Source organism: Bombina bombina, chromosome 5 (genome assembly GCF_027579735.1).
Source record: "Bombina bombina isolate aBomBom1 chromosome 5, aBomBom1.pri, whole genome shotgun sequence".
In the NCBI taxonomy this organism is placed as follows: Eukaryota; Metazoa; Chordata; class Amphibia; order Anura; family Bombinatoridae; genus Bombina; species Bombina bombina.
This window is the reverse complement of record NC_069503.1, coordinates 799,377,758-799,402,624: the sequence shown is the minus strand read 5'-3', so window position 1 is coordinate 799,402,624 and position 24,867 is coordinate 799,377,758. Positions and strand designations below refer to the sequence as shown.

The 24,867-nt window shown below is 38.4% G+C and overlaps 1 protein-coding gene across 6 annotated transcripts in view; it reads left to right on the top strand.

Moving 5' to 3' along the window:
- The window catches only part of RNMT (RNA guanine-7 methyltransferase), a 195,932-nt gene that overhangs the window by 38,282 nt on the left and 132,783 nt on the right, over positions 1–24,867 (top strand). For all 6 annotated transcript variants that reach the window (XM_053714880.1, XM_053714883.1, XM_053714882.1 and 3 more), the window contains 2 exons: positions 6,167–6,348; positions 23,939–24,103. In XM_053714880.1, the coding sequence (XP_053570855.1) occupies positions 6,167–6,348; positions 23,939–24,103 (347 nt within the window). The remainder of the gene's footprint in view (positions 1–6,166; positions 6,349–23,938; positions 24,104–24,867) is intronic.

Genomic DNA, 24,867 nt, shown 5'->3' with positions numbered 1-24,867 from the left:
TTTGTGTTGGTTTGGGAAGAGTTTGCTAATTAGTTTTTAAGATCTAAAGCTTTAATGTAGCAATATAACAGTTTTATTCTCATTTACTAAAGGCAGACCTAAATCCACAGGTTCTAGACTTATTGGAGGCAGTTATTTAAAAAAAAAAATTCCCTAAGCGTTATTTATTAGAGCTTACAATGAGATTTGCAACTCACTTTGTGGTGTAGGGATAAGCAACATGTACCATCAACATGATTTCCTTTTGAATATAATTAAAGGGACACTGAACCCAAATTTTTTCTTTCGTGATTCAGATAGAGCATGCAATTTTAAGCAACTTTCTAATTTACTCCTATTATCAAATTTTCTTCATTCTCTTGGTATATTTTTTTGAAATGCCTACCAATTTTTGCTGAAAAACCTGGGTTGCCCTTGCTGATTGGTGGATAAAGTCATCCACCAATAAAAAAAAAGTCCTGTCCAGAGTCCTGAACCAAAAAAAAGCTTAGATGCCTTTTTCAAATAAAGATAGCAAGAGAACAAAGAAAAATTGATAATAGGAGTAAATTAGAAAGTTGCTTAAAATTGCATGCTCTACCTGAATCAGGAAAGAAAGAAATGTGGGTTCAGTGTCCCTTCAACATGTGTCCATGACGTTCTGTCTACTTTGGTGTTGTTATTTTGAAATGTCAAATTCACAGGTTCAACTCTCACTCAGGGCAGTTAATTTATGTAATTGTTTCTAATTACTGTATTTATAAACATCCATGTACAACTTAACATAATGTGTTAATCTCTATTAGAGAGACAGGGCCCTTAAAACTATTATTAAAATCAGCAATGAAGTAATTTACTAAAAACAAAACTGCTAATACTTTCCTATGTCCCACATTTTTAATGTTATTCCTTGCTTTTTGTATTTGACTTCATTTACACTTTTCTGAGGCATTGTGACTTTCTATTTCTTCCATGAGGCAAAGAGGTTCCAGTACTCCTGCATTATCCAGACATATTTTAATGTATAATTAAAGGGACATAATGGTAACACCCCCCCAAAAAAAACAACAAAAAAAAAACATGTTTTAATTTGTTATAGCATCTCATTTTAAAGGGACATAAAACGTGTTGGTATAGAGACAAAATATAGTATGTACTTTAATTACCTTACCTGCAAATTTCTACTGCAGTGCCTCGCCATTAACTCTTTCTTTTTAGTTTCTGAATTGTAAAGCTCTTAACTCCTTCCACACAATTCCTTTTATGGCTGTATCTATAGTTGCTTTAGTAGAATACAAAAATGCATAGGGATTATCTGCTGGAGTATGCCTAGAAGCTATGAACTCAGTTGAAATACACTGCCTGTGTCTAAACACTAACAAGGGGGGGGTGGTGGAGTTGATAGATATTAGCTATGTAATTCATTAGTTGATAGCTTAGCTATGTAATTCATTTTGCTTATTTTTTTAAATTATTTTTAAATACTTGCCAGCAATTTTTAAACTTTTTTTTTTAATGCAAACTATTTTTAATTAGCCCTTTTAGGATATGCACATATCTTAACCTGTTTTATGTCCCTTTATGGTTAGCAACCCTGTGCTACTGTGTTTTTTTTGTTTTTTTTTATATATATATCTCTATATCTATCTATCTATATATATATATATATATATATATATATATATATATTCTCTCACACTCTCTCTCTCTCTCTCTCTCTCTCTCTCTCTCTCTCTCTCTCTCTCTCTCTCTCTCTCTCTCTCTCTCTCTCTCTCTCTCTCTCTCTCTCTCTCTCTCTCTCTCTCTCTCTCTCTCTCTCTCTCTCTCTCTCTCTCTCTCTCTCTCTCTCTCTCTCTCTCTCTCATATCTATATATATATATATCTATATATCGATAGATATAGATAATATAGATATAGATGATAGATATATCTATCTCTCTATCCAAAAGGAAAGAAGGGGTATATGCACTCTCGCCAGGGTGCTCTGTAGGAAAATTCATCAGCAACATTGAAAGAAGCACTCACTGGTCTTCAGATAACAGTTCAAATGAAATTTATTAGTGACGTTTCGGGACAAATAGCGTCCCTTCCTCTGACCAACAGAAACTGCAAACAAACTAATAAAGGCCTGTTAAGCCCTCCCCTAAAGAGGCCACCAATGAATGGAGGCCGTGTGCAAACTTATTAGGACTGTACCAATTGACAGAAAATGTGATCTTACATCAAAAACAAAAGTGTAAAATATCTAAATAGTGTATCAAATTTGTATCATATGTCTATAAAAAAGGTGTACAAAAAACAACATATATGTCCCTCATTGGTAGTCCATGAGACCATCCCCGGCAAAGTAGGAGCCCGCATGTGGAATATTCCAAATTATGAGAACACACACCCCCATGGGAGTTAACAATCCAAATATCAACACATACCCAATGTGTGCAATCAAAGTCTTATAAATAAGTAAATACAGCAAATCAGCCCATGGATGACAGTACAAATGCAGTTATATCAAAGAGGAACGCATATCCATGTTAGCATAATCAGATAATTGAGCTTGTCAGCTCCGGTCGCAGTGACATTCAGCCACTCCTACCATTGCCTGATTGGTCAGAGACCGTAATTCAGCAAACCACTAATGAGCTTCCTCCAGCGATGTGTAGGCAAAGGTAAACAAAATAACATATATCGTACTCCCAAAATGCTACATCATATCACTAGGACACATCTGACCTCAAACATAATAAAAATAATAAAGAGCGCTATATAATGTGTCACAAGCTGTTGCGAGTGCTCCACAAACACATATTACTCTCACCGCTTGATTAAAAATATATCTAAAAAAAAATTTTTTTTAAATAAACATTTTACAGTACCCAGTTCATTCAGCTTACAAGTCCCGGTGTGAAAATACAAATAAAGATTAAAAATAAAATAAGTCACTGTATCATATTGGTATCAAAAGGCATTATAGCATGTCAGAGCCAATCATACTGAAATTCAACCCACCTACCATTGCTTGATTGGTCAGGGACCGCGAATCAACAAGCCACAGATAGGCTCACTGCGGCGATGAGTGAGCAATAATAAACAATATCCATCGTGTTCCCAAACTATTTAAAAACACATCAGCCTTCAGGCATATCCACACTATTAAGCCGCGTTGTGTATCATCCACAAAACGTTGCGGGTGTCACTGGCTTATGTGTTACTAAACATGAAAAAATAACTAAGTGCCCAATACCCAATACATATAACTCCCAGTGTGCTCTCATAGTCTACATCAATCAGGTCAGAAGGTATATGTATTAAACAATAGTCCACTCTGCACTTCACTGTCCAATCGCAATGTCTGTACTAAGCATATAGTGCATAATGATTAGCGCAAACACATATGACTCATATCTCTGAATCCAGAGAAAAAATATTATCTCTAATTCACGCACAGAGAAACAATAACCGAAGTAAGTATAAAATAACCTAAGTAGTCACCTAAGATAGTATAAGCACTATCCCATATGATAAAATGATAATACTAGTGCTCAGCCAGTGCTCTACCATCAGACAAAATCTTACCATCTATTGTGCATATCCATACATGCATCATAATACAAAAATGTACTTCCCCTAATATGAATATCCTAAATTCCCCTCCCACTAGGGCTCAACCACTGCCAGGCGAACATGGAATCAGGACAAACCAACAAACTCACACGTGTTAACTTAGTGAAATGTGCACATAGAAGAAAAGACAATATATACTTAAAAACGTATGACCCCAAAATCGGGTCAATGTTAAAAACAATTGGTCCTATATATCAATCAAATATAATTTCAATAATAATACAATTATTCTGTAAAGAAACAACACAAGATAGGGTCAAAGCTGAAACTACATACAAACTAAACATTAACAGCATGATCCAATCAAAGACAAGAAATAAAAATTAAGAAAAAAAAAGGAAGAGGATGAATGGTATCATGTACTCTCATCAATAGAAGGATCATGAACTCTCATGTAAGGCCAACCATAGAACTCCATATGTCCCTCATAGGAAAGACTGCCAGCCTGATTGTATATTCAGTCCTCTAGGCGTAAGAGTTCCAAGCTCATAGATCCATCTCGCTTCTTTCTGAAGAAGAATCTTTGCTCTGTTGCCCCCTCTATTTGGAACTGGAACGTGATCGATTACACGGAACCGCAGATCTGTGACAGTATGTTGGTTTTCTAAAAAATGTCGTGCCACTGGTTGTTCTGCTTTCTTGTTCTTCAGGGCAGGACACGATGGATATTGTTTATTATTGCTCACTCATCGCCGCAGTGAGCCTATCTGTGGCTTGTTGATTCGCGGTACCTGACCAATCAAGCAATGGTAGGTGGGTTGAATTTCAGTATGATTGGCTCTGACATGCTATAATGCCTTTTGATACCAATATGATACAGTGACTTATTTTATTTTTAATCTTTTATTTGTATTTTCACACCGGGACTTGTAAGCTGAATGAACTGGGTACTGTAAAATGTTTATTTAAAAAAATTTTTTTGCGATATATTTTTAATCAAGCGTTGAGAGTAATATGTGTTTGTGGAGCACTCGCAACAGCTTGTGACACATTATATAGCGCTCTTTATTATTTTTATTATGTTTGAGGTCAGATGTGTCCTAGTGATATGATGTAGCATTTTGGGAGTACGATATATGCTATTTTGTTTACCTTTGCCTACACATCGCTGGAGGAAGCTCATTAGTGGTTTGCTGAATTACGGTCTCTGACCAATCAGGCAATGGTAGGAGTGGCTGAATGTCACTGCGACCGGAGCTGACAAGCTCAATTATCTGATTATGCTAACATGGATATGCGTTCCTCTTTGATATAACTGCATTTGTACTGTCATCCATGGGCTGATTTGCTGTATTTACTTATTTATAAGACTTTGATTGCACACATTGGGTATGTGTTGATATTTGGATTGTTAACTCCCATGGGGGTGTGTGTTCTCATAATTTGGAATATTCCACATGCGGGCTCCTACTTTGCCGGGGATGGTCTCATGGACTACCAATGAGGGACATATATGTTGTTTTTTGTACACCTTTTTTATAGACATATGATACAAATTTGATACACTATTTAGATATTTTACACTTTTGTTTTTGATGTAAGATCACATTTTCTGTCAATTGGTACAGTCCTAATAAGTTTGCACACGGCCTCCATTCATTGGTGGCCTCTTTAGGGGAGGGCTTAACAGGCCTTTATTAGTTTGTTTGCAGTTTCTGTTGGTCAGAGGAAGGGACGCTATTTGTCCCGAAACGTCACTAATAAATTTCATTTGAACTGTTATCTGAAGACCAGTGAGTTCTTCTTTCAATGTTGCTGATGAATTTTCCTACAGAGCACCCTGGCAGTTGATGGTAGCTGGCGAGAGTGCATATACCCCTTCTTTCCTTTTGGATATATATATATATATCTCATAAACAAAGAAGGGTCCAGACAGGGAGCTCAAAGCAAAAGTGAGTATTTATTTACAATAGGTGATTTTAAAAGCTCCTAAGAATGTTTACGGTTGGCAAATGGCTATGATATACGGCAGAGAGGGGCTGGGGTGGGCGTCTGAAGCGTTTCAGCTCCTTGGGAGCCTTAATCATAGGCAGAATACTGCCCTTATGCCCTGTTCTAGCTGATATAGACTATGTTGACTAGCTATTGGTTATTCTGACCTACCTGTGTTACTAATGGGCGTGTTCTTGCATTGGAAAACTGCCTGTATGAATTGAGTACCAATCTTTTTCATATGCAACAAGATAGTAATTTTCTTGTATTTGACCCTACTGTTACCCTACTTGCTTTGAACTAATAGATAAATGAGTAGATAGATAAGTAAATGAATAGTTGAATATCCTTACTCTTGTACTTTGATTGTTGCTGCTAATCCTGTCTGATCAATTTGTATGATATGTTTGCAAAACTCAGTTAATAATCATACTTTTTTACTCAATGTGGATAAATGCAACTTAATCTATTGTACTGCTGTGGACTCATACTAATTTTAAATTAATAATATATATGTGTGTGTGTATGTATATACTGTATGTATGTGTACATACTATTTAATATCAGTCCTATTAATTTAGCAGGAAAACCATAAAATTGATTATATTAGTTTATCTTATTTCTTTATTGTAGGACCTTCTGTCTGAAAAATATGAAAAGCCAGACATGAAATTTGACATCTGCAGCTGTCAATTTGTTTACCATTACTCGTTCGAAACTTATGAGCAGGCTGACATGATGCTGAGAAACGCCTGTGAAAGTCTGAGCCCTGGAGGATATTTCATCGGCACAACTCCAGATGGCTTTGAGCTTGTGTAAGTGGTGTTGAACCTTTTTATTGCTTCTCAATAAATTGCTGGTTCTACCTGTTTCAAATAACCAACCAACTATTTAAAATGTGTTTGAAACTCCTAAACGTTATAAAAAATGATTAGTAATCTACACACAGACCAATATTGAAAGGTTGAAAATAAGGTTAATGGTGAGGACAACACATTACAAGTTGTTGAATAAATGTAGGTCTGATGCTTTTTGAGTATTCTGTGCCCTCCTTCACTGTAGCTAGTCATGAGAACCCCATCAGAAACTACTTGCCCACTTTACAATGTGTGTGATGGTCTCACACAGAATAAGTAAAGTTCTTAGTGAAAGAGTAGAATCTGCAATAACTTTTTAGATTAGTTTTAGTTATATTAAAAAAAAACAACTGATTTGGTTATGTACCATCAGAAATGCATATTAAAGACGCGCGCACATTCCTGAGCTCTTATGAACCTACCTAGTTTTACTCTTAAATAAAAGATACCAAGAGAACAAAGAAAATTTGATAACAGAATAAATTGAAAAATTGTTTACAATCTTATGCACTATCCAAATCATGACAGTTTTTAAAGGGACATGAAACCCACATTTTCTTCATTATCGGAAAGGGTCCACAGCTGCATTCATTACTTTTGGGAATTCAGAACTTGGCCACCAGGAGGAGGCAAAGACACCCCAGCCAAAGGCTTAATTACCACTCCCTTTTCCCCCATCCCTCATTCATTCTTTGCCTTTCGTCTCAGGAGGTTGGCAGAGAAGTGTCAGAAGTTTTTTCGATAGTCTGTTATGGAGGGTAGTACTCTTCGGAATGGAACTGGAGTTTTAAGTAGTCCTGTCAGCCTCTCAGGGATGAGATGAAAGTTAGAGTCCGGAGATGCAGGGAGAGTCTTCCTGTGAAACAATCCTGACTCAGATTAACAACTCCACAAGCAATCAGCGTTGACGAGTTTCGCTGCCTGCTTTCTACTCTCAAGTCCATGGCAGAAGCGACGCTACTATCTGTCACACTTGAAGGGCCGTGTTCCTGTTTCACAGTGCAGATTCCGGTAAGATAGTTTCATTTTATTTTTATCATGGATGTTTGGTAATAAATACAACAGTTTATCTGAGGGGCTATAGCCTCGCGGGACTAACTTAAATACAGGTTCTCAGTGAGGCTCCTTTTGTATTGGATTCAAGGGTTAATATCTCCGAAGGGGGATTATTGAACAGGGGGGGTTAATCATGTTTATGTGATTCCGTCTCCTAATGTGTAGTGTTACTTGGGCTCATGGCTAGTTCGTAACATAACGGCCTATTGCAAGTGACGCAGCCTTTACGGTCGGGCGTGCTTTTTCATGGACTGCACGGTACACCTTGTGACCAGGCATGGTCACGTTTTGGGCTCTCCCATTATGACACGTTCCGCATGGCCATATCCTTGGAGCTGGCGCATTTACATCTCCTAGGAGTGTGTTTAAGATATTGTCCATGTTCCGTTAACCAGGGCTCCTCAGGCATGGGATCACCTGGTCCAGTTCAGCCATCTCGGGGAGGGACAGTCCCTGAGGTTTCAGGGGGTTAACCTTCGGGGCCAGGGTCTTAGTTTGCTCCGGCAGAGGTAAGTTATGCTTTTCGTTATAGACTGGCGCAACTTTGTGTTCTACTGAGGCACGTTTTGGTGTTGCTGGAGGATCCCACTCTTAATGGGGTTGTGGATCATGAGTCTTCTGATGAGAATGGCATGCAGGAATAGACATAAGGGGATGAAGTAATCTTATAGTCTGTGGTTTTGCTTTTTTTTCTTGAATATCTTTCCAGTACTGAGCTTGGAAGTCTCGGTTTCCTGTTGGGCTGGTCCTGCGGGGGTGTCCATTCTTCCTAGGCGATAACCTACGGGTTGCCTTATCTTTTGTTAATCCGGTTAGGATGGATTTCATTTGGTTTAAAGCTCATGTTTGTTATAATATTTCCTTTGGGAATGTTCTTCTCTGGAATTGATACTTGTGATCGCACCGTTTACTTTTTGGAAAGTTTGTTTGAGGACGTGTTTTAGTCCTGTGTTTGTCTGTTGTAATCTCTCCCTCTTTGGGGGTGAATGTGTGGCCTTGTCAAGTGGGCCCTTGGTCTCAGGCTGGTCCTGACTGGGTACAAATCCTTCTGTTTTAAGGCCTATTTCAGACACCTGGCGCCTGCTATGCCTGGCTGGTCCGGTTAGGCCGCTGAGTGGTTCCCACTATTATTTGTTTTTGTTTTACAAGTTTTCAGCTAGTATTCCGAGAGGATTTCTTTTTAATTTTTTATTCTCTCCAACAATCAAGTGCATTCCACCTTAAAGTACCATGCAGGGTCCGGTGAACAGTAACATCAAGAAAGAAAAAGAAAACAACAAATTAAACAGTATTTCTTGTCATACAATATTCATAAAAAAAACAATAAGGCCATAACCCTGCATCAGAATTTTGTACAAGGTGTTGGAAATATTTTCTACCTTTTTATCCCAAACCCCACCATACCTCACATTCATCCAGGGGAAAAGGGAAAAAGAGGAGGGAGGGGAAGAAAAAAAAAAAAAAAAAAAAACACCTCACATTATCCCTCTCCTCCCCCCTTCTCTCTCCTATCCATCCCTATAGTTTGTTATCCAAGAGTGTGGAAAAAGATCCAGTGCCACTAAGTCCATGAAAGAATTGGACGACAAAAATGGAGTAAGAATACTTTTTTGTATAGCTAATGAGTAAGTTTTAATAATAGGAAACCATCCCACTAAGAAAAATTTTATTTTATTTTCCGTAGTATTCTGTAAATGGAATGATTCATATATGATTTTGATTTTGAATGTTTCATAATTTGTAAAAAACTAGGAACTATTGTGGATTTCCAATTTCTTACGATTTGATATCTAGTCGCTAAAATAATACTGTTCAGGATATTTACTTGGAAATTTCCATTAATAGAATCAACTAACCACACTATATCATTCACTGAAAGAGTGATTGCCGTCTTATAGTGTAAATTAAACCAGTATTCTATCCTACGCCATAATTGTATAATTTTTGGACAAAACCAAAACATATGTGTGGTATCTGATTTAATTTTCTTACAGCGAGGACAAGTTCCGTCGTTTGTAGGATATAATTTGGCTAAACGTGCTGGGGATAAATAATAGTTATTAATTAATTTTAAATGTGATTCTCTCCAGCTCCTGGGAATTTCAATTTTTTTTAAATTTAACATAGATTGTTTGTTTGATTTTTTCCGGATCTAGTAGAGGAAAGCTAGGCAGCCAAAGTAAAATTAGCTTATTTAAGAAAATTGGAGCTTGTTTCGAGAGCATAATATCATATAGGAGGGAAATAGGACTACCTGACGCAAATTTTTGAATGCATACATTAAGATCCGACCACGCAGCCACCTCACTCACTCTCCATTTTCTAGTATTAATAAAGTGACGTAGTTGTAAATACGCAAAAAAATTAGCTTTAGGTAACTGATAACTATGGGATAAACCTTCAAATGCTATTATCTGCCCCTCTTGTGTAAAAATCTGAGAGAAATATTTAAGATCTTTTTCAGCCCATTTTATAAATTCTATTTGATCGCATCCAGGTGAGAATTGTGGGTTTCCAATAATTGGCAGAAAGTGGGAAAATGTGAAGTCTATACCGAGCATTGTACAACATTTCTGCCATGCTATAACTATATTCCGAGAGGATTTGATGGTCCGTGGTTTGTCTAGGGGCATGGAGACTTGTGTTCAATCCTCATTAGCCTTTCAATCTAGTGGCTGGGACTCAGTTGAGATCCGCTACATTATACTCTGATTCCGATTCGGGCTCCAGAGGGTTTCCTTCCCATTGTGGGTTAGAAGTTGAAGGTTTTTAGGTCCTTTGTGCAGCCAGTTCCTGGCAGTCTTGCCTTTCAAGGTTCCTTGGGACTGTCCTTTTGGGTCTTATTCTCTCTGGAAGTCTCTTCCTTCGGTTTGAGGCTGTTTGGACTTCGTCTGGTTTTTCTTGACAGTAGTTGAGGCCCGGGAGTTTGTAGTTCCATATTAGATGAACAGTTGTCTTCTCCTTCCTAGCTTTGCTTAGGGGATGTTCCGTCTTGATTCGGGATGCTCTGCATTCTTCTTCTTTGGGGTGGTCCTCAGGAAGGTTAATCTGAAGATTATGGAGACTGGTTGTTTGTCTACTCTTTTTTGTAAACCCTTAGTTTTGGACTCCGTGAAGGTAGTCCTTGGGGCTCTAGAGTGACTATGACCTAGTACCTTGTTGGTGGGGAGTTGGCCTCCTGCTAGGGGCATTCTCTTCCCTTTGGTCTGGGAATTTTATGAGTGAGTTATGCACCTGTTTTTTTTCCGGCCTAACTCAGATATCACCCCTGTTAAGTCTGAATCTTCAGATGGGGGTATCTTGTGCTCCCTGGAGGCGTTGTTCGTTTTAGATGGCACTGGGTTCCAGTTCTAGGGTCCTTATGTCGGATCTTTATAAACTTATGATCCTGTAGACTGGTTCAGGACGACCCAGTTTCCAATGGGGGCTAATTTGTTATTGGGAGTGTGCTCCTTTTTTTTTTTTTTTTTTTTTATGAGGAGTTTTTCACTGTTGTATTATCAGTGGTGATCTGGATGATCTTCATTCAGTCTTTGACTGATTAGCCTACAGCTTTTATGTCCTTGGGGGCATGCGTGCCGTTTCTTATGGGCTCTCCCCTTTAGGGGGGGGGGGATTGTCTCCTTCAGCAGTGGGGTTTCCTCTCTCTAGAGATGGCCAGTGCTAGTGGTCCGGTTGATGGCTTAGCCACCTATTTGGTAGAGGGAGTTTGAATCCAGCTGCAGCTAGATTTTCCTTCACTCTGCATGGCAATTTGTTGATAGTGGTCCTGCCTTGGGGTAGGTGGAGTTGTGTATTCGGGTCCCTCTCAAACTCTTGTTAAAGCACTTGTTTTTGAAACAGGTGACTTTTATTTAGACAGCAGTCTGCTGCTCTGTGGCTGTTCGAACAGCAGTTTGGAGAGTAGACTCTTTGTGTCGAGACTTTCAAAGACCGTTGTGCCAGGTCTTTTTTAGGATCTATTTTGCACTTTTCTATACTAAGTAGTCCTTGAGGGTTTTTCCAGGAAGTGCCTTATGTTTGAAAGAGCGAAAGGGTTTGGCCAGCTGTAGTAGCTTAGCTGCTTAGCAAGCGGAGGGTTGCAGTTTGAAACCAGCTGCAGCAATTGCACCTTGCATGTGTGCTAGCACACCTGAGCTCTGTTGGAGAATTGACTGTGGCTTAACACATATGCAAACAGAGTAGTAATGCACAGAGCCATGGGAATAGATCCCTGCACAGCCCTGTAGAATTTTCTTCCATTCCCTGAAGGGCTTGGAGTTGGGGTTGTCTTGTTTCCCCTGTCTATCAGACATGCTAGTCGGGCATTAGAGCAGGACTTGAGATCTGTTGCTCTGCAAATATTTCTGGGTGCGTCTGTTATTTTTATTCTTCTGGCACCTCTTTCACCCTATGCTTCTGCTGTTCCTTGTTCCTCGGCAGAATGACTGGGGATGGGGGAAGTAGGAGAGGTATTTAAGCCTTTGGCTGGGGTGTCTTTGGCTCCTCCTGGTGGCCAGGTTCTGAATTCTAAAATGTAATGAATGCAGCTGTGGACTTTTTTTTTCTGAAGAAAAGGAAATTATCAGGTAAGCATAATTATATATATATATATATATATATATATATATATATATATATATATATATATATATATATATATATATATATATATATATATATATATATATATATATATATATATATATATCAATGAACAGATGGCTGCACTCACTGGTCCTTTTCAAACATATTTATTTCTGTGACGTTTCGGGGACCGTATCCCCTTCCTCAGACAGAGGACACATACAAAATGCATCCCTTTATACCCACAAGTACAAACAAATAAAGACCCCACCCCCCACAAAGTGGAAAAAAACCGCCAAAGGTTGTCATAGCAACCACCCAAACACAGTGAACACAATACATCAACAGTGATATATACAGAACATAAAAATAACCATCTCATCAGTAATAACAACAGCAGAAAATAAACTGATATAACATTCCTAGTATATGTTTATAAAATCAAACACATAATCTTAATCTGTTGCGGACACGCTGCTATTCACAAACCATATAGCACTGTCTAAGCCCTATTCTATCAATGCCTTATTAATCAGATTCGATGATGTTATTACTACACTTTGGGGACGAGCAAAACAAATGTGCACATCCATTAATGCGTAATTAGATACATAAAACAATGAGTAAACTTAGCATTTTCCTACCTCAGGGCTGCTACATCTCAGAGAGCGCGCGTACATGCAAGGCAGGGGGCGTTGCTAACAGTGTAAGCCCGGAGACAGCATGTGGTACGTCATCACGTAACCCGATCACAACACAGACTCAGCTGTTCACCCGGGGGAACACTCGTAGCACTCAAAGAGCCTCAAGCAGTAACAAGCTACTGCTACTAATGCATTGCCGGTGATCCAATAAAATACAAATTATGAGAAACACTCAAGTAATTAAAAGACTCAAATTATAAGGAAAATCAGATAATGAAAAAAAGATACTGAAAAAATCACATGCTAAACAAATGCAGCTTATGAAAAAAATACAGCTTATGCACCAAATACAGCTTATAAAAAACAACAGCTTATGAAAAAGACAATATACATATGATAGCCGAATATGATCTTATACAGTGTCTGTACCATACCTAATATTAAGCCTAAATAATGCAACTTTACCTAAACCAAAAACTACAAAAAGAATAGAGGGGTGTATAGCCATATATATCTAACCTGGACTAGTGGTACATGTAGTCCAGACCCACTTTTTATATCAGTGCATGTACCAACATAAAAATAAGGTAATCAATATAGGATAGAGCCGAATGAATACATATTCCTAGCTCAGGTTAAACCATATGTGACTCAAAAAAATTTATTTTTTGGTTAAAAAAAGGATAAGTTATAAAGTAATATGTTATGTACCACGGCCATTCAAAAAAGGTATGTTATATATAACGACCATTCAAAAGGAAAATGATTGTCACATATGTTTAAATCTAAACCTTACCTAATGTCAAATGAACAAAGGCTATACTTGAGCCTCAGGTACCCTAGAACCAAATAACTCTACTCACAGGTATATCTATGGGAAAAAAATTCAAAAAAAATTCAAAAAAACTCAGGATACTACATCTACTATAATCTTATGGCTTATGGACTCCCAAAAAAAAGGGGGGGGGAAATTGGCTCGTGGACTCTCAATTACAATGGATCATTGGACAACTCATTAAATGAACTCCTTAAAGGAAACAGTGCCAATCCAGCATTGAATTTAGTCCATTAGGGTGGATGGTGTTCAGACGATATGTCCATCTAGCCTCTATTTGGAGAAGGATTCTGTTCCTATCGCCACCCCAGAACAGAATCCTTCTCCAAATAGAGGCTAGATGGACATATCGTCTGAACACCATCCACCCTAATGGACTAAATTCAATGCTGTGAGTAGTTATTTGGTTCTAGGGTACCTGAGGCTCAAGTATAGCCTTTGTTCATTTGACATTAGGTAAGGTTTAGATTTAAACATATGTGACAATCATTTTCCTTTTGAATGGTCGTTATATATAACATACCTTTTTTGAATGGCCGTGGTACATAACATATTACTTTATAACTTATCCTTTTTTTAACTAAAAAATAAATTTTTTTAACCAAAAAATAAATTTTTTTGAGTCACATATGGTTTAACCTGAGCTAGGAATATGTATTCATTCGGCTCTATCCTATATTGATTACCTTATTTTTATGTTGGTACATGCACTGATATAAAAAGTGGGTCTGGACTACATGTACCACTAGTCCAGGTTAGATATATATGGCTATACACCCCTCTATTCTTTTTGTAGTTTTTGGTTTAGGTAAAGTTGCATTATTTAGGCTTAATATTAGGTATGGTACAGACACTGTATAAGATCATATTCGGCTATCATATGTATATTGTCTTTTTCATAAGCTGTTGTTTTTTATAAGCTGTATTTGGTGCATAAGCTGTATTTTTTTCATAAGCTGCATTTGTTTAGCATGTGATTTTTTCAGTATCTTTTTTTCATTATCTGATTTTCCTTATAATTTGAGTCTTTTAATTACTTGAGTGTTTCTCATAATTTGTATTTTATTGGATCACCGGCAATGCAATAGTAGCAGTAGCTTGTTACTGCTTGAGGCTCTTTGAGTGCTACGAGTGTTCCCCCGGGTGAACAGCTGAGTCTGTGTTGTGATCGGGTTACGTGATGACGTACCACATGCTGTCTCCGGGCTTACACTGTTAGCAACGCCCCCTGCCTTGCATGTACGCGCGCTCTCTGAGATGTAGCAGCCCTGAGGTAGGAAAATGCTAAGTTTACTCATTGTTTTATGTATCTAATTACGCATTAATGGATGTGCACATTTGTTTTGCTACTTGTTCTTGTCCCCAAAGTGTAGTAATAACATCATCGAATCTGATTAATAAGGCATTGATAGAATAGGGCTTAGACAGTGCTATATGGTTTGTGAATAGCAGCGTGTCCGCAACAGATTAAGATTATGTGTTTGATTTTATAAACATATACTAGGAATGTTATATCAGTTTATTTTCTGCTGTTGTTATTACTGATGAGATGGTTATTTTTATGTTCTGTATATATCACTGTTGATGTATTGTGTTCACTGTGTTTGGGTGGTTGCTATGACAACCTTTGGCGGTTTTTTTCCACTTTGTGGGGGGTGGGGTCTTTATTTGTTTGTACTTGTGGGTATAAAGGGATGCATTTTGTATGTGTCCTCTGTCTGAGGAAGGGGATACGGTCCCCGAAACGTCACAGAAATAAATATGTTTGAAAAGGACCAGTGAGTGCAGCCATCTGTTCATTGATATTATTCATTTTTTTGCTTGCACCCTGGCATGTGTTTTTTGGAAGTGAGAGTGCTCTCCTGTTGCTAATATCTTTTATATATATATATATATATATATATATATATATATATATATATATATATATATATATATATATATATATATATATATATATATATATATATATATATATATATATAAAATTATGGGGGGAGATAAAAAAAACTGAAATTAAAATCCTCCATGTCTCAAAATTATATCAATGTAAATATTTGCATAGGAAATTAGTACATCTAGGCAAGTGTCCCCGCTTGCATTGGAAACATTGTATATTAAGAATTTCTGGGGAAAAGTAAGCGGGGATACTTGCCTAGATGTACTAATTTCCTATACAAATATATATATATGTATATCTTTTTTTTTTTTTAATTTTTTTTCCTTGACTCGGATAATGCAATTTTAAACAACTTACCAATTTGCTTCTGTTATCTATTTCCTTTGTTGAAAAGAATATCTAGAATAGACTCAGTAACTGCTGATTGGTGGCTGCACATATGTGATTGGTTCTCCCATGTGCATTGGTATTTCTTCAACAAAGGATATCTAAAGAATGAAGCAAATTAGATACTAGAAGTAAATTGGTAAGTTGTTTAAAATTGTTTTTTCTATCTAAATCATGAAATAAATATTTGGGGTTTCATGTCCCTTTTTAAGAGTGTGTGTGGTATGTATGTATGGTTGTTATGCCAACATACTGCAAATCTATTCTTGACAATTAATCAAAAAAATTACATAGAAAGTTATATAATTAGTACAATTCTCCAAATCGGAAACTGTGACCTTGGACTTGGGACTGTTTTGTCGTCAAAGCGTGGCTACATGCTTTACAATTGCTCTTTAAATGATATGCTCTAACAAATTAGAGCATGCAGTGTTTTGACTGTTATGGTCCTTTATGGATAACTTTAGTTTGACTATGTATGTATTAGGGCTGCAACTAACTATTACTTTGATAATCGATTAATCGGACGATTATTTTTTCGACTAATCGGATGAAAAATAAATTGTTTTCCTAATATTTAAAAAAAAAAAATTTTTTACATACTGAGTGTTATAAATATAAACTTCCGACTAAAACTTTTCCTTAAAAACTGTTGTTCCAATTTTTTTAAGCAGCAGAACAAATTTTTATAATTAAGCAAAACAAAACCACAAACTGTATAAAGAGGTAGAACTAGTAATAGGTCGACCACCACTGCTTAGAACATTCTGTCATTCACTCTTTCAGAAACTTTGCATTGAAATGCAAAAACGTCAACATGTCCACATGCTCCTGGCTGAGGCTGGCTCTCTTTTTGCAGCTATTTTGCCTTCAGCAGAGAAGAGGCACTCAGATGGTGTTGAGGTGCCTGAGATGCATAAATAGGGTTTCTTCTGTTATGTGTGATCAGTCCACGGGTCATCATTACTTCTGGGATATTATCTCCTCCCCTACAGGAAGTGCAAGAGGATTCACCCAGCAGAGCTGTATATAGCTCCTCCCCTCTACGTCACTCCCAGTCATTCTCTTGCACCCAGCAACTAGATAGGATGTGTGAGAGGACTATGGTGATTATACTTAGTTTTTATAACTTCAATCAAAAGTTTGTTATTTTACAATAGCACCGGAGCGTGTTATTGCCTCTCTGGCAGAGTTTGAAGAAGAATCTACCAGAGTTTTTACTATGATTTTAACCGGAGTAGTTAAGATCATATTGCTGTTTCTCGGCCATCTGAGGGAGGTAAAAGCTTCAGATCAGGGGACAGCGGGCAGTTGAATCTGCATTGAGGTATGTAGCAGTTTTTATTTTCTGAATGGAATTGATGAGAAAATCCTGCCATACCGTTATAATGACATGTATGTATACTCTACACTTCAGTATTCTGGGGATGGTATTTCACCGGAATTACTCTGTTAAAGGTACATTAAACCTTTTAATAGGTATTTATTATGTTAAACGTTTTTGCTGGAATGTAGAATCGTTTGCATTTTCTGAGGTACTGAGTGAATAAATATTTGGGCATTATTTTTCCACTTGGCAGTTGCTTGTTTTAATTGTGACAGTTTCGTTTCTCTCTCACTGCTGTGTGTGAGGGGGAGGGGCCGTTTTTGGCGCTCTTGCTACGCATCAAAAAATTCCAGTCAGTTACTCTTGTATTTCCTGCATGATCCGGTTCATCTCTAACAGATCTCAGGGGTCTTCAAAATTCTTTGGAAGGAGGTAGATTCTCTCAGCAGAGCTGTGAGACTTATATATTGACTGTGATTAAAAACGTTGCTCTGTAAATTTTATGTTTCAAATTTAATTATTGTTACTTTACTAATGGGAACAAACCTTTGCTAAAAGTTGTGTTGTTTTTAAGGATTGATGCTATAAATGTCTTTCAGTTCATTATTTCAACTGTCATTTAATCGTTTAGTGCTCTTTGAGGCACAGTACGTTTTTGTTAAATAAGATTGTAACCAAGTTGCAAGTTTATTGCTAGTGTGTTAAACATGTCTGATTCAGAGGAAGATACCTGTGTCATTTGTTCCAATGCCAAGGTGGAGCCCAATAGAAATTTATGTACTAACTGTATTGATGCTACTTTAAATAAAAGCCAATCTGTACAAATTGAACAAATTTCACCAAACAGCGAGGGGAGAGTTATGCCGACTAACTCGCCTCACGTGTCGGTACCTGCATCTCCCGCCCGGGAGGTGCGTGATATTATGGCGCCTAGTACATCTGGGCGGCCATTACAGATAACATTACAAGATATGGCTACTGTTATGACTGAAGTTTTGGCTAAATTACCAGAACTAAGAGGCAAGCGTGATCACTCTGGGGTGAGAACAGAGTGCGCTGATAATACTAGGGCCATGTCTGATACTGCGTCACAGCTTGCAGAACATGAGGACGGAGAGCTTCATTCTGTGGGTGATGGTTCTGATCCAAACAGATTGGATTCAGATATTTCAAATTTTAAATTTAAATTGGAGAACCTCCGTGTATTACTAGGGGAGGTTTTAGCGGCTCTTAATGATTGTAACACTGTTGCAATACCAGAAAAATTGTGTAGGTTGGATAAATACTTTGCGGTACCGGCGAGTACTGACGTTTTTCCTATACCTAAGAGACTAACTGAAATTGTTACTAAGGAGTGGGATAGACCCGGTGTGCCGTTCTCACCCCCTCCAATATTTAGAAAGATGTTTCCAATAGACGCCACCACACGGGACTTATGGCAAACGGTCCCTAAGGTAGAGGGAGCAGTTTCTACTTTAGCTAAGCGTACCACTATCCCGGTGGAGGATAGCTGTGCTTTTTCAGATCCAATGGATAAAAAATTAGAGGGTTACCTTAAGAAAATGTTTGTTCAACAAGGTTTTATATTGCAACCCCTTGCATGCATCGCGCCGATTACGGCTGCGGCAGCATTTTGGATTGAGTCTCTGGAAGAGAACCTTAGTTCAGCTACGCTGGACGACATTACGGACAGGCTTAGAGTCCTTAAACTAGCTAATTCATTCATTTCGGAGGCCGTAGTACATTTAACCAAACTTACGGCTAAGAACTCAGGATTCGCCATTCAGGCACGTAGGGCGCTGTGGCTAAAATCCTGGTCAGCTGATGTAACTTCTAAGTCCAAATTACTTAATATACCTTTCAAGGGGCAAACTTTATTTGGGCCCGGTTTGAAAGAAATTATCGCTGACATTACAGGAGGTAAGGGCCACGCCCTGCCTCAAGACAAAGCCAAAGCTAAGGCTAGACAGTCTAATTTTCGTCCCTTTCGGAATTTCAAAGCAGGAGCAGCATCAACTTCCACTGCACCAAAACAGGAAGGAGCTGTTGCTCGTTACAGACAAGGCTGGAAACCTAACCAGTCCTGGAACAAGGGCAAGCAGGCCAGGAAACCTGCTGCTGCCCCAAAGACAGCATGAACCGAGGGCCCCCGATCCGGGACCGGATCTAGTGGGGGGCAGACTCTCTCTCTTCGCCCAGGCCTGGGCAAGAGATGTTCAGGATCCCTGGGCGCTAGAGATCATATCTCAGGGATACCTTCTAGACTTCAAATTCTCTCCCCCAAGAGGGAGATTTCATCTGTCAAGGTTGTCAACAAACCAGATAAAGAAAGAAGCGTTTCTACGCTGTGTACAAGATCTGTTATTAATGGGAGTGATCCATCCGGTTCCGCGGTCGGAACAAGGACAAGGGTTTTACTCAAACCTGTTTGTGGTTCCCAAAAAAGAGGGAACTTTCAGGCCAATCTTGGATTTAAAGATCCTAAACAAATTCCTAAGAGTTCCATCGTTCAAAATGGAAACTATTCGGACAATCTTACCCATGATCCAAAAGGGTCAGTACATGACCACAGTGGATTTAAAGGATGCTTACCTTCACATACCGATTCACAAAGATCATTACCGGTATCTAAGGTTTGCCTTCTTAGACAGGCATTACCAGTTTGTAGCTCTTCCATTCGGATTGGCTACGGCTCCAAGAATCTTCACAAAGGTTCTGGGTGCCCTTCTGGCGGTACTAAGACCGCGAGGAATTTCGGTAGCTCCGTACCTAGACGACATTCTGATACAAGCTTCAAGCTTTCAAACTGCCAAGTCTCATACAGAGTTAGTTCTGGCATTTCTAAGGTCGCATGGATGGAAAGTGAACGAAAAGAAAAGTTCTCTTTTTCCTCTCACAAGAGTTCCATTCTTGGGGACTCTTATAGATTCTGTAGAAATGAAGATTTATCTGACAGAAGACAGATTAACAAAGCTTCTAAATGCATGCCGTGTCCTTCATTCCATTCAACTCCCGTCAGTAGCTCAATGCATGGAGGTGATCGGCTTAATGGTAGCAGCAATGGACATAGTACCCTTTGCACGTCTACATCTCAGACCGCTGCAATTGTGCATGCTGAGTCAGTGGAATGGGGATTACTCAGACTTGTCCCCTACTCTGAATCTGGATCAAGAGACCAGAAACTCTCTCCTATGGTGGCTTTCTCGGCCACATCTGTCCAGGGGGATGCCATTCAGCAGGCCGGACTGGACAATTGTAACAACAGACGCCAGCCTACTAGGTTGGGGCGCTGTCTGGAATTCTCTGAAGGCTCAGGGACAATGGAATCAGGAGGAAAGTCTCCTGCCAATAAACATTCTGGAATTAAGAGCAGTTCTCCATGCCCTTCTGGCTTGGCCCCAGTTAAAAACTCGGGGGTTCATCAGGTTTCAGTCGGACAACATCACGACTGTAGCTTACATCAACCATCAAGGAGGGACAAGAAGCTCCCTAGCAATGATGGAAGTATCAAAGATAATTCGCTGGGCAGAGTCTCACTCTTGCCACCTGTCAGCAATCCACATCCCGGGAGTGGAGAACTGGGAGGCGGATTTCTTGAGTCGCCAGACTTTTCATCCGGGGGAGTGGGAACTTCATCCGGAGATCTTTGCCCAAATACTTCGACGTTGGGGCAAACCAGAGATAGATCTCATGGCGTCTCGCCAGAACGCCAAACTTCCTCGCTACGGGTCCAGATCCAGGGATCCGGGAGCGGTTCTGATAGATGCCTTGACAGCACCTTGGAACTTCGGGATGGCTTATGTGTTTCCACCCTTCCCGCTGCTTCCTCGATTGATTGCCAAAATCAAACAGGAGAGAGCATCAGTGATTCTAATAGCGCCTGCATGGCCACGCAGGACTTGGTATGCAGATCTAGTGGACATGTCATCCTGTCCGCCTTGGTCTCTACCTCTAAGACAGGACCTTCTGATACAGGGTCCATTCAAACATCAAAATCTAACTTCTCTGAAGCTGACTGCTTGGAAATTGAACGCTTGATTTTATCAAAACGTGGTTTTTCTGAGTCGGTTATTGATACCCTGATACAGGCTAGGAAGCCTGTTACCAGAAGGATTTACCATAAGATATGGCGTAAATACCTATACTGGTGCGAATCCAAAGGTTACTCCTGGAGTAAGGTTAGGATTCCTAGGATATTGTCCTTTCTACAAGAGGGTTTAGAAAAGGGTTTATCGGCTAGCTCATTAAAGGGACAGATCTCAGCTCTGTCCATCTTGTTACACAGGCGTCTGTCAGAAAATCCAGACGTCCATGCCTTTTGTCAGGCTTTAGCTAGGATCAAGCCTGTGTTTAAAACTGTTGCTCCGCCATGGAGTTTAAACTTAGTTCTTAACGTTTTACAGGGTGTTCCGTTTGAACCCCTTCATTCCATTGATATAAAATTGTTATCTTGGAAAGTTCTGTTTTTAATGGCTATTTCCTCGGCTCGAAGAGTCTCTGAGTTATCAGCCTTACATTGTGATTCTCCTTATCTGATTTTTCACTCAGACAAGGTAGTTCTGCGTACTAAACCTGGGTTCTTACCTAAGGTAGTCACTAACAGGAATATCAATCAAGAGATTGTTGTTCCATCCTTGTGTCCAAATCCTTCTTCAAAGAAGGAACGTCTTCTACACAATCTGGATGTAGTTCGTGCCCTCAAGTTCTACTTGCAGGCAACTAAGGATTTTCGACAAACGTCTTCCCTGTTTGTCGTGTACTCTGGTCAGAGGAGAGGTCATAAGGCTTCGGCTACCTCTCTCTCCTTCTGGCTTCGTAGCATAATTCGTTTAGCCTATGAGACTGCTGGACAGCAGCCTCCTGAAAGAATTACAGCTCATTCTACTAGAGCTGTGGCTTCCACTTGGGCCTTTAAGAATGAGGCCTCTGTTGAACAGATTTGCAAGGCTGCAACTTGGTCTTCGCTTCATACTTTTTCCAAATTTTACAAATTTGACACTTTTGCTTCTTCGGAGGCTATTTTTGGGAGAAAGGTTCTTCAGGCAGTGGTTCCTTCTGTATAATGAGCCTGCCTATCCCTCCCGTCATCCGTGTACTTTTGCTTTGGTATTGGTATCCCAGAAGTAATGATGACCCGTGGACTGATCACACATAACAGAAGAAAACATAATTTATGCTTACCTGATAAATTCCTTTCTTCTGTTGTGTGATCAGTCCACGGCCCGCCCTGTTTTAAGGCAGGTAAATATCTTTTAAATTATACTCCAGTCACCACTTCACCCTTGGTTTCTCCTTTCTCGTTGATTCTTGGTCGAATGACTGGGAGTGACGTAGAGGGGAGGAGCTATATACAGCTCTGCTGGGTGAATCCTCTTGCACTTCCTGTAGGGGAGGAGATAATATCCCAGAAGTAATGATGACCCGTGGACTGATCACACAACAGAAGAAAGGAATTTATCAGGTAAGCATAAATTATGTTTTTCCCAATTTCACCAAGGTGTGCTATTTGTCTTTGTTAGATCTCCACCAATGCAAGGGGCCTCTCAACAAAGTGAGCCTGGTCTTCATTTTAACTTAAAAATATCTTGAATATCTACATGCACAGGGGATGGTAAATAACAATCTATAAGGTTAGGGGGGAAAATATCTAGTCCACTATTAAAATAACAGATATACTTAGAGGTTGAATTTGGTACATATTCCAATTAATTAAAAATAGAAAGGAAAAAAAAAGGCAAAAGGGCTAAATACTATATACCAGTAAAAGTACACAGCCTTACACATTTATCTATAGAGTACATAAATCAGCAATAGCAAGCGATCTGCTAAAAATTGTGCAAATGGGTAATAGTGACATCAATTCATATAGCAAATGCCATCAATCTAGGCTAGGTGTAAATAACAAGCTCAGCACTATATCATGCAAAGCATAGTCCCAAATCACCTGATTTTATATAAACAATCCAAATTATGACTCCTATTTTATTTCTGGGTTCCACATAAGCCAGGAGTAGTTGCAAACTTAAAAAGAAACTTAGTGTCCTAAAAAAGTGAAAAGTAAAATGTCTGTAGATGTCCTTTAGGCTAAGTGCATAACCATAAAACACAATACCATGTGCTGGAGCTCATTTGAGTAAAGCAGCTGGTGCTGTGCACAGACCAACTAATTGCAAACCAACTAATCGATTTAAATTTGTTGACAATTATTTTCATAATCCATTATTATTCATTATGCCGATTAGTTGTTGCAGCTCTAGTACGTATTAGGCAGAAAATATTTGTATTCCATTTGTTGTACAGTTTGTAGCTTAAAGTGACCCCCCTCCCTTTTATGTGTTTTCAAATATTAATTTTACCTGCTGGAGTTATTTCATTTTTTTTTTCTTCAAATGGATCCTTTACCTTCATTTTGTCATTTTCTCTAAGAATTGGGCTTTCAGTGTACAATGCAGGAAAAGATAAGGACTTTGTGTATAAAGAGAGATAAGATAAGGGAAGCTGTCCCTTCAAGCTAACCCATTTGTTGCGGGGTGGTTTCAATTATTATAACTTGCTATTTTATATGCTTTCATTTTAAACATAAAGCAAATTCCCATACATTTTAAACTGCAGCTGGTATAACATTTCTTTGGAAACATATTAAGGGGAAATCAATTTTATAGTACACTGTCACTTTAAATAAGTCTTACAGTAAAATGTGGTTTATTCCATACAGGAACAAACGGGGGAAAAAAAAGATATCTTATATGGAATGGGATAAAAAAAAAAAAAAAAACTTTGTAAATTGTAGATTTTTTTCCCTTTTTTATAATATGTATATATTTTCTCTGCAGCAAGCGTCTTGAAGCATCAGATACAAATTCTTTCGGCAATGATATCTACTCTGTCAATTTTCAGGAGAAGGGGAATTATCCGCTGTTTGGCTGCAAATATGATTTCAGCTTGGAAGGAGTTGTTAATGTACCAGAATTTCTGGTTTACTTTCCTGTACTAGAAGAGTAAGTGTCCTTTTTTTATTTTTATTCTATTGAATCTTATTTTTATAGAACTAAAGTTATTCATCTGTGCTTCAAAGAGGAAGACTATTTTCTGTATACAGATAACAGCTGGGTTTTTTTCTACTCACTTAAAGGGACATTCAACCCCCAAAAAATCTTTCATGATTCTGAGAATACAATTTTAAACAACATTCCAATTTACTTCTATTATCTAATTTTCTTCATTATTTAGATATCCTTTATTAAAGAAATAGCAATGCACATGGGTGAGCCAATTACATGAGGCATCTATGTGCAGCCACCAATCAGTAGCTACTGTGCCTATCTAGATATGCTTTTCAGGACAGAATATCAAGAGAATGAAGCAAATTATATACTAGAAGTAAATTGGAAAGTTGTTTTAAATGGTATTCTCTATCTGAATCATGAAAGAAAAAATTAGGGTTTAATGTCCCTTTAAATATTCCTTTATTTCTCTCCAATACCTAGCTGCCTGCTAAAATGCACATTTTGCTCTTTTGTAATGGTTACCTATATAGTTAAAATGGGATGATATGGTCTATAAAGCCCTGGTAAAATCACATTGATTGAAGTGGTGTTGTGTCTTTCAGCTTGTGTTCCAGGCTTCTTTGCCTCATTAAAGTGAATGTAAATTTTGATGCTAAAGTGCCCGGTTTTTAAATTTTTTATTAAAAATAGGGGCACTTTAATTCATCAAAATTTATATTTCACTCCTGTTGTGAAAAAAAACCTTACCTTTTTTA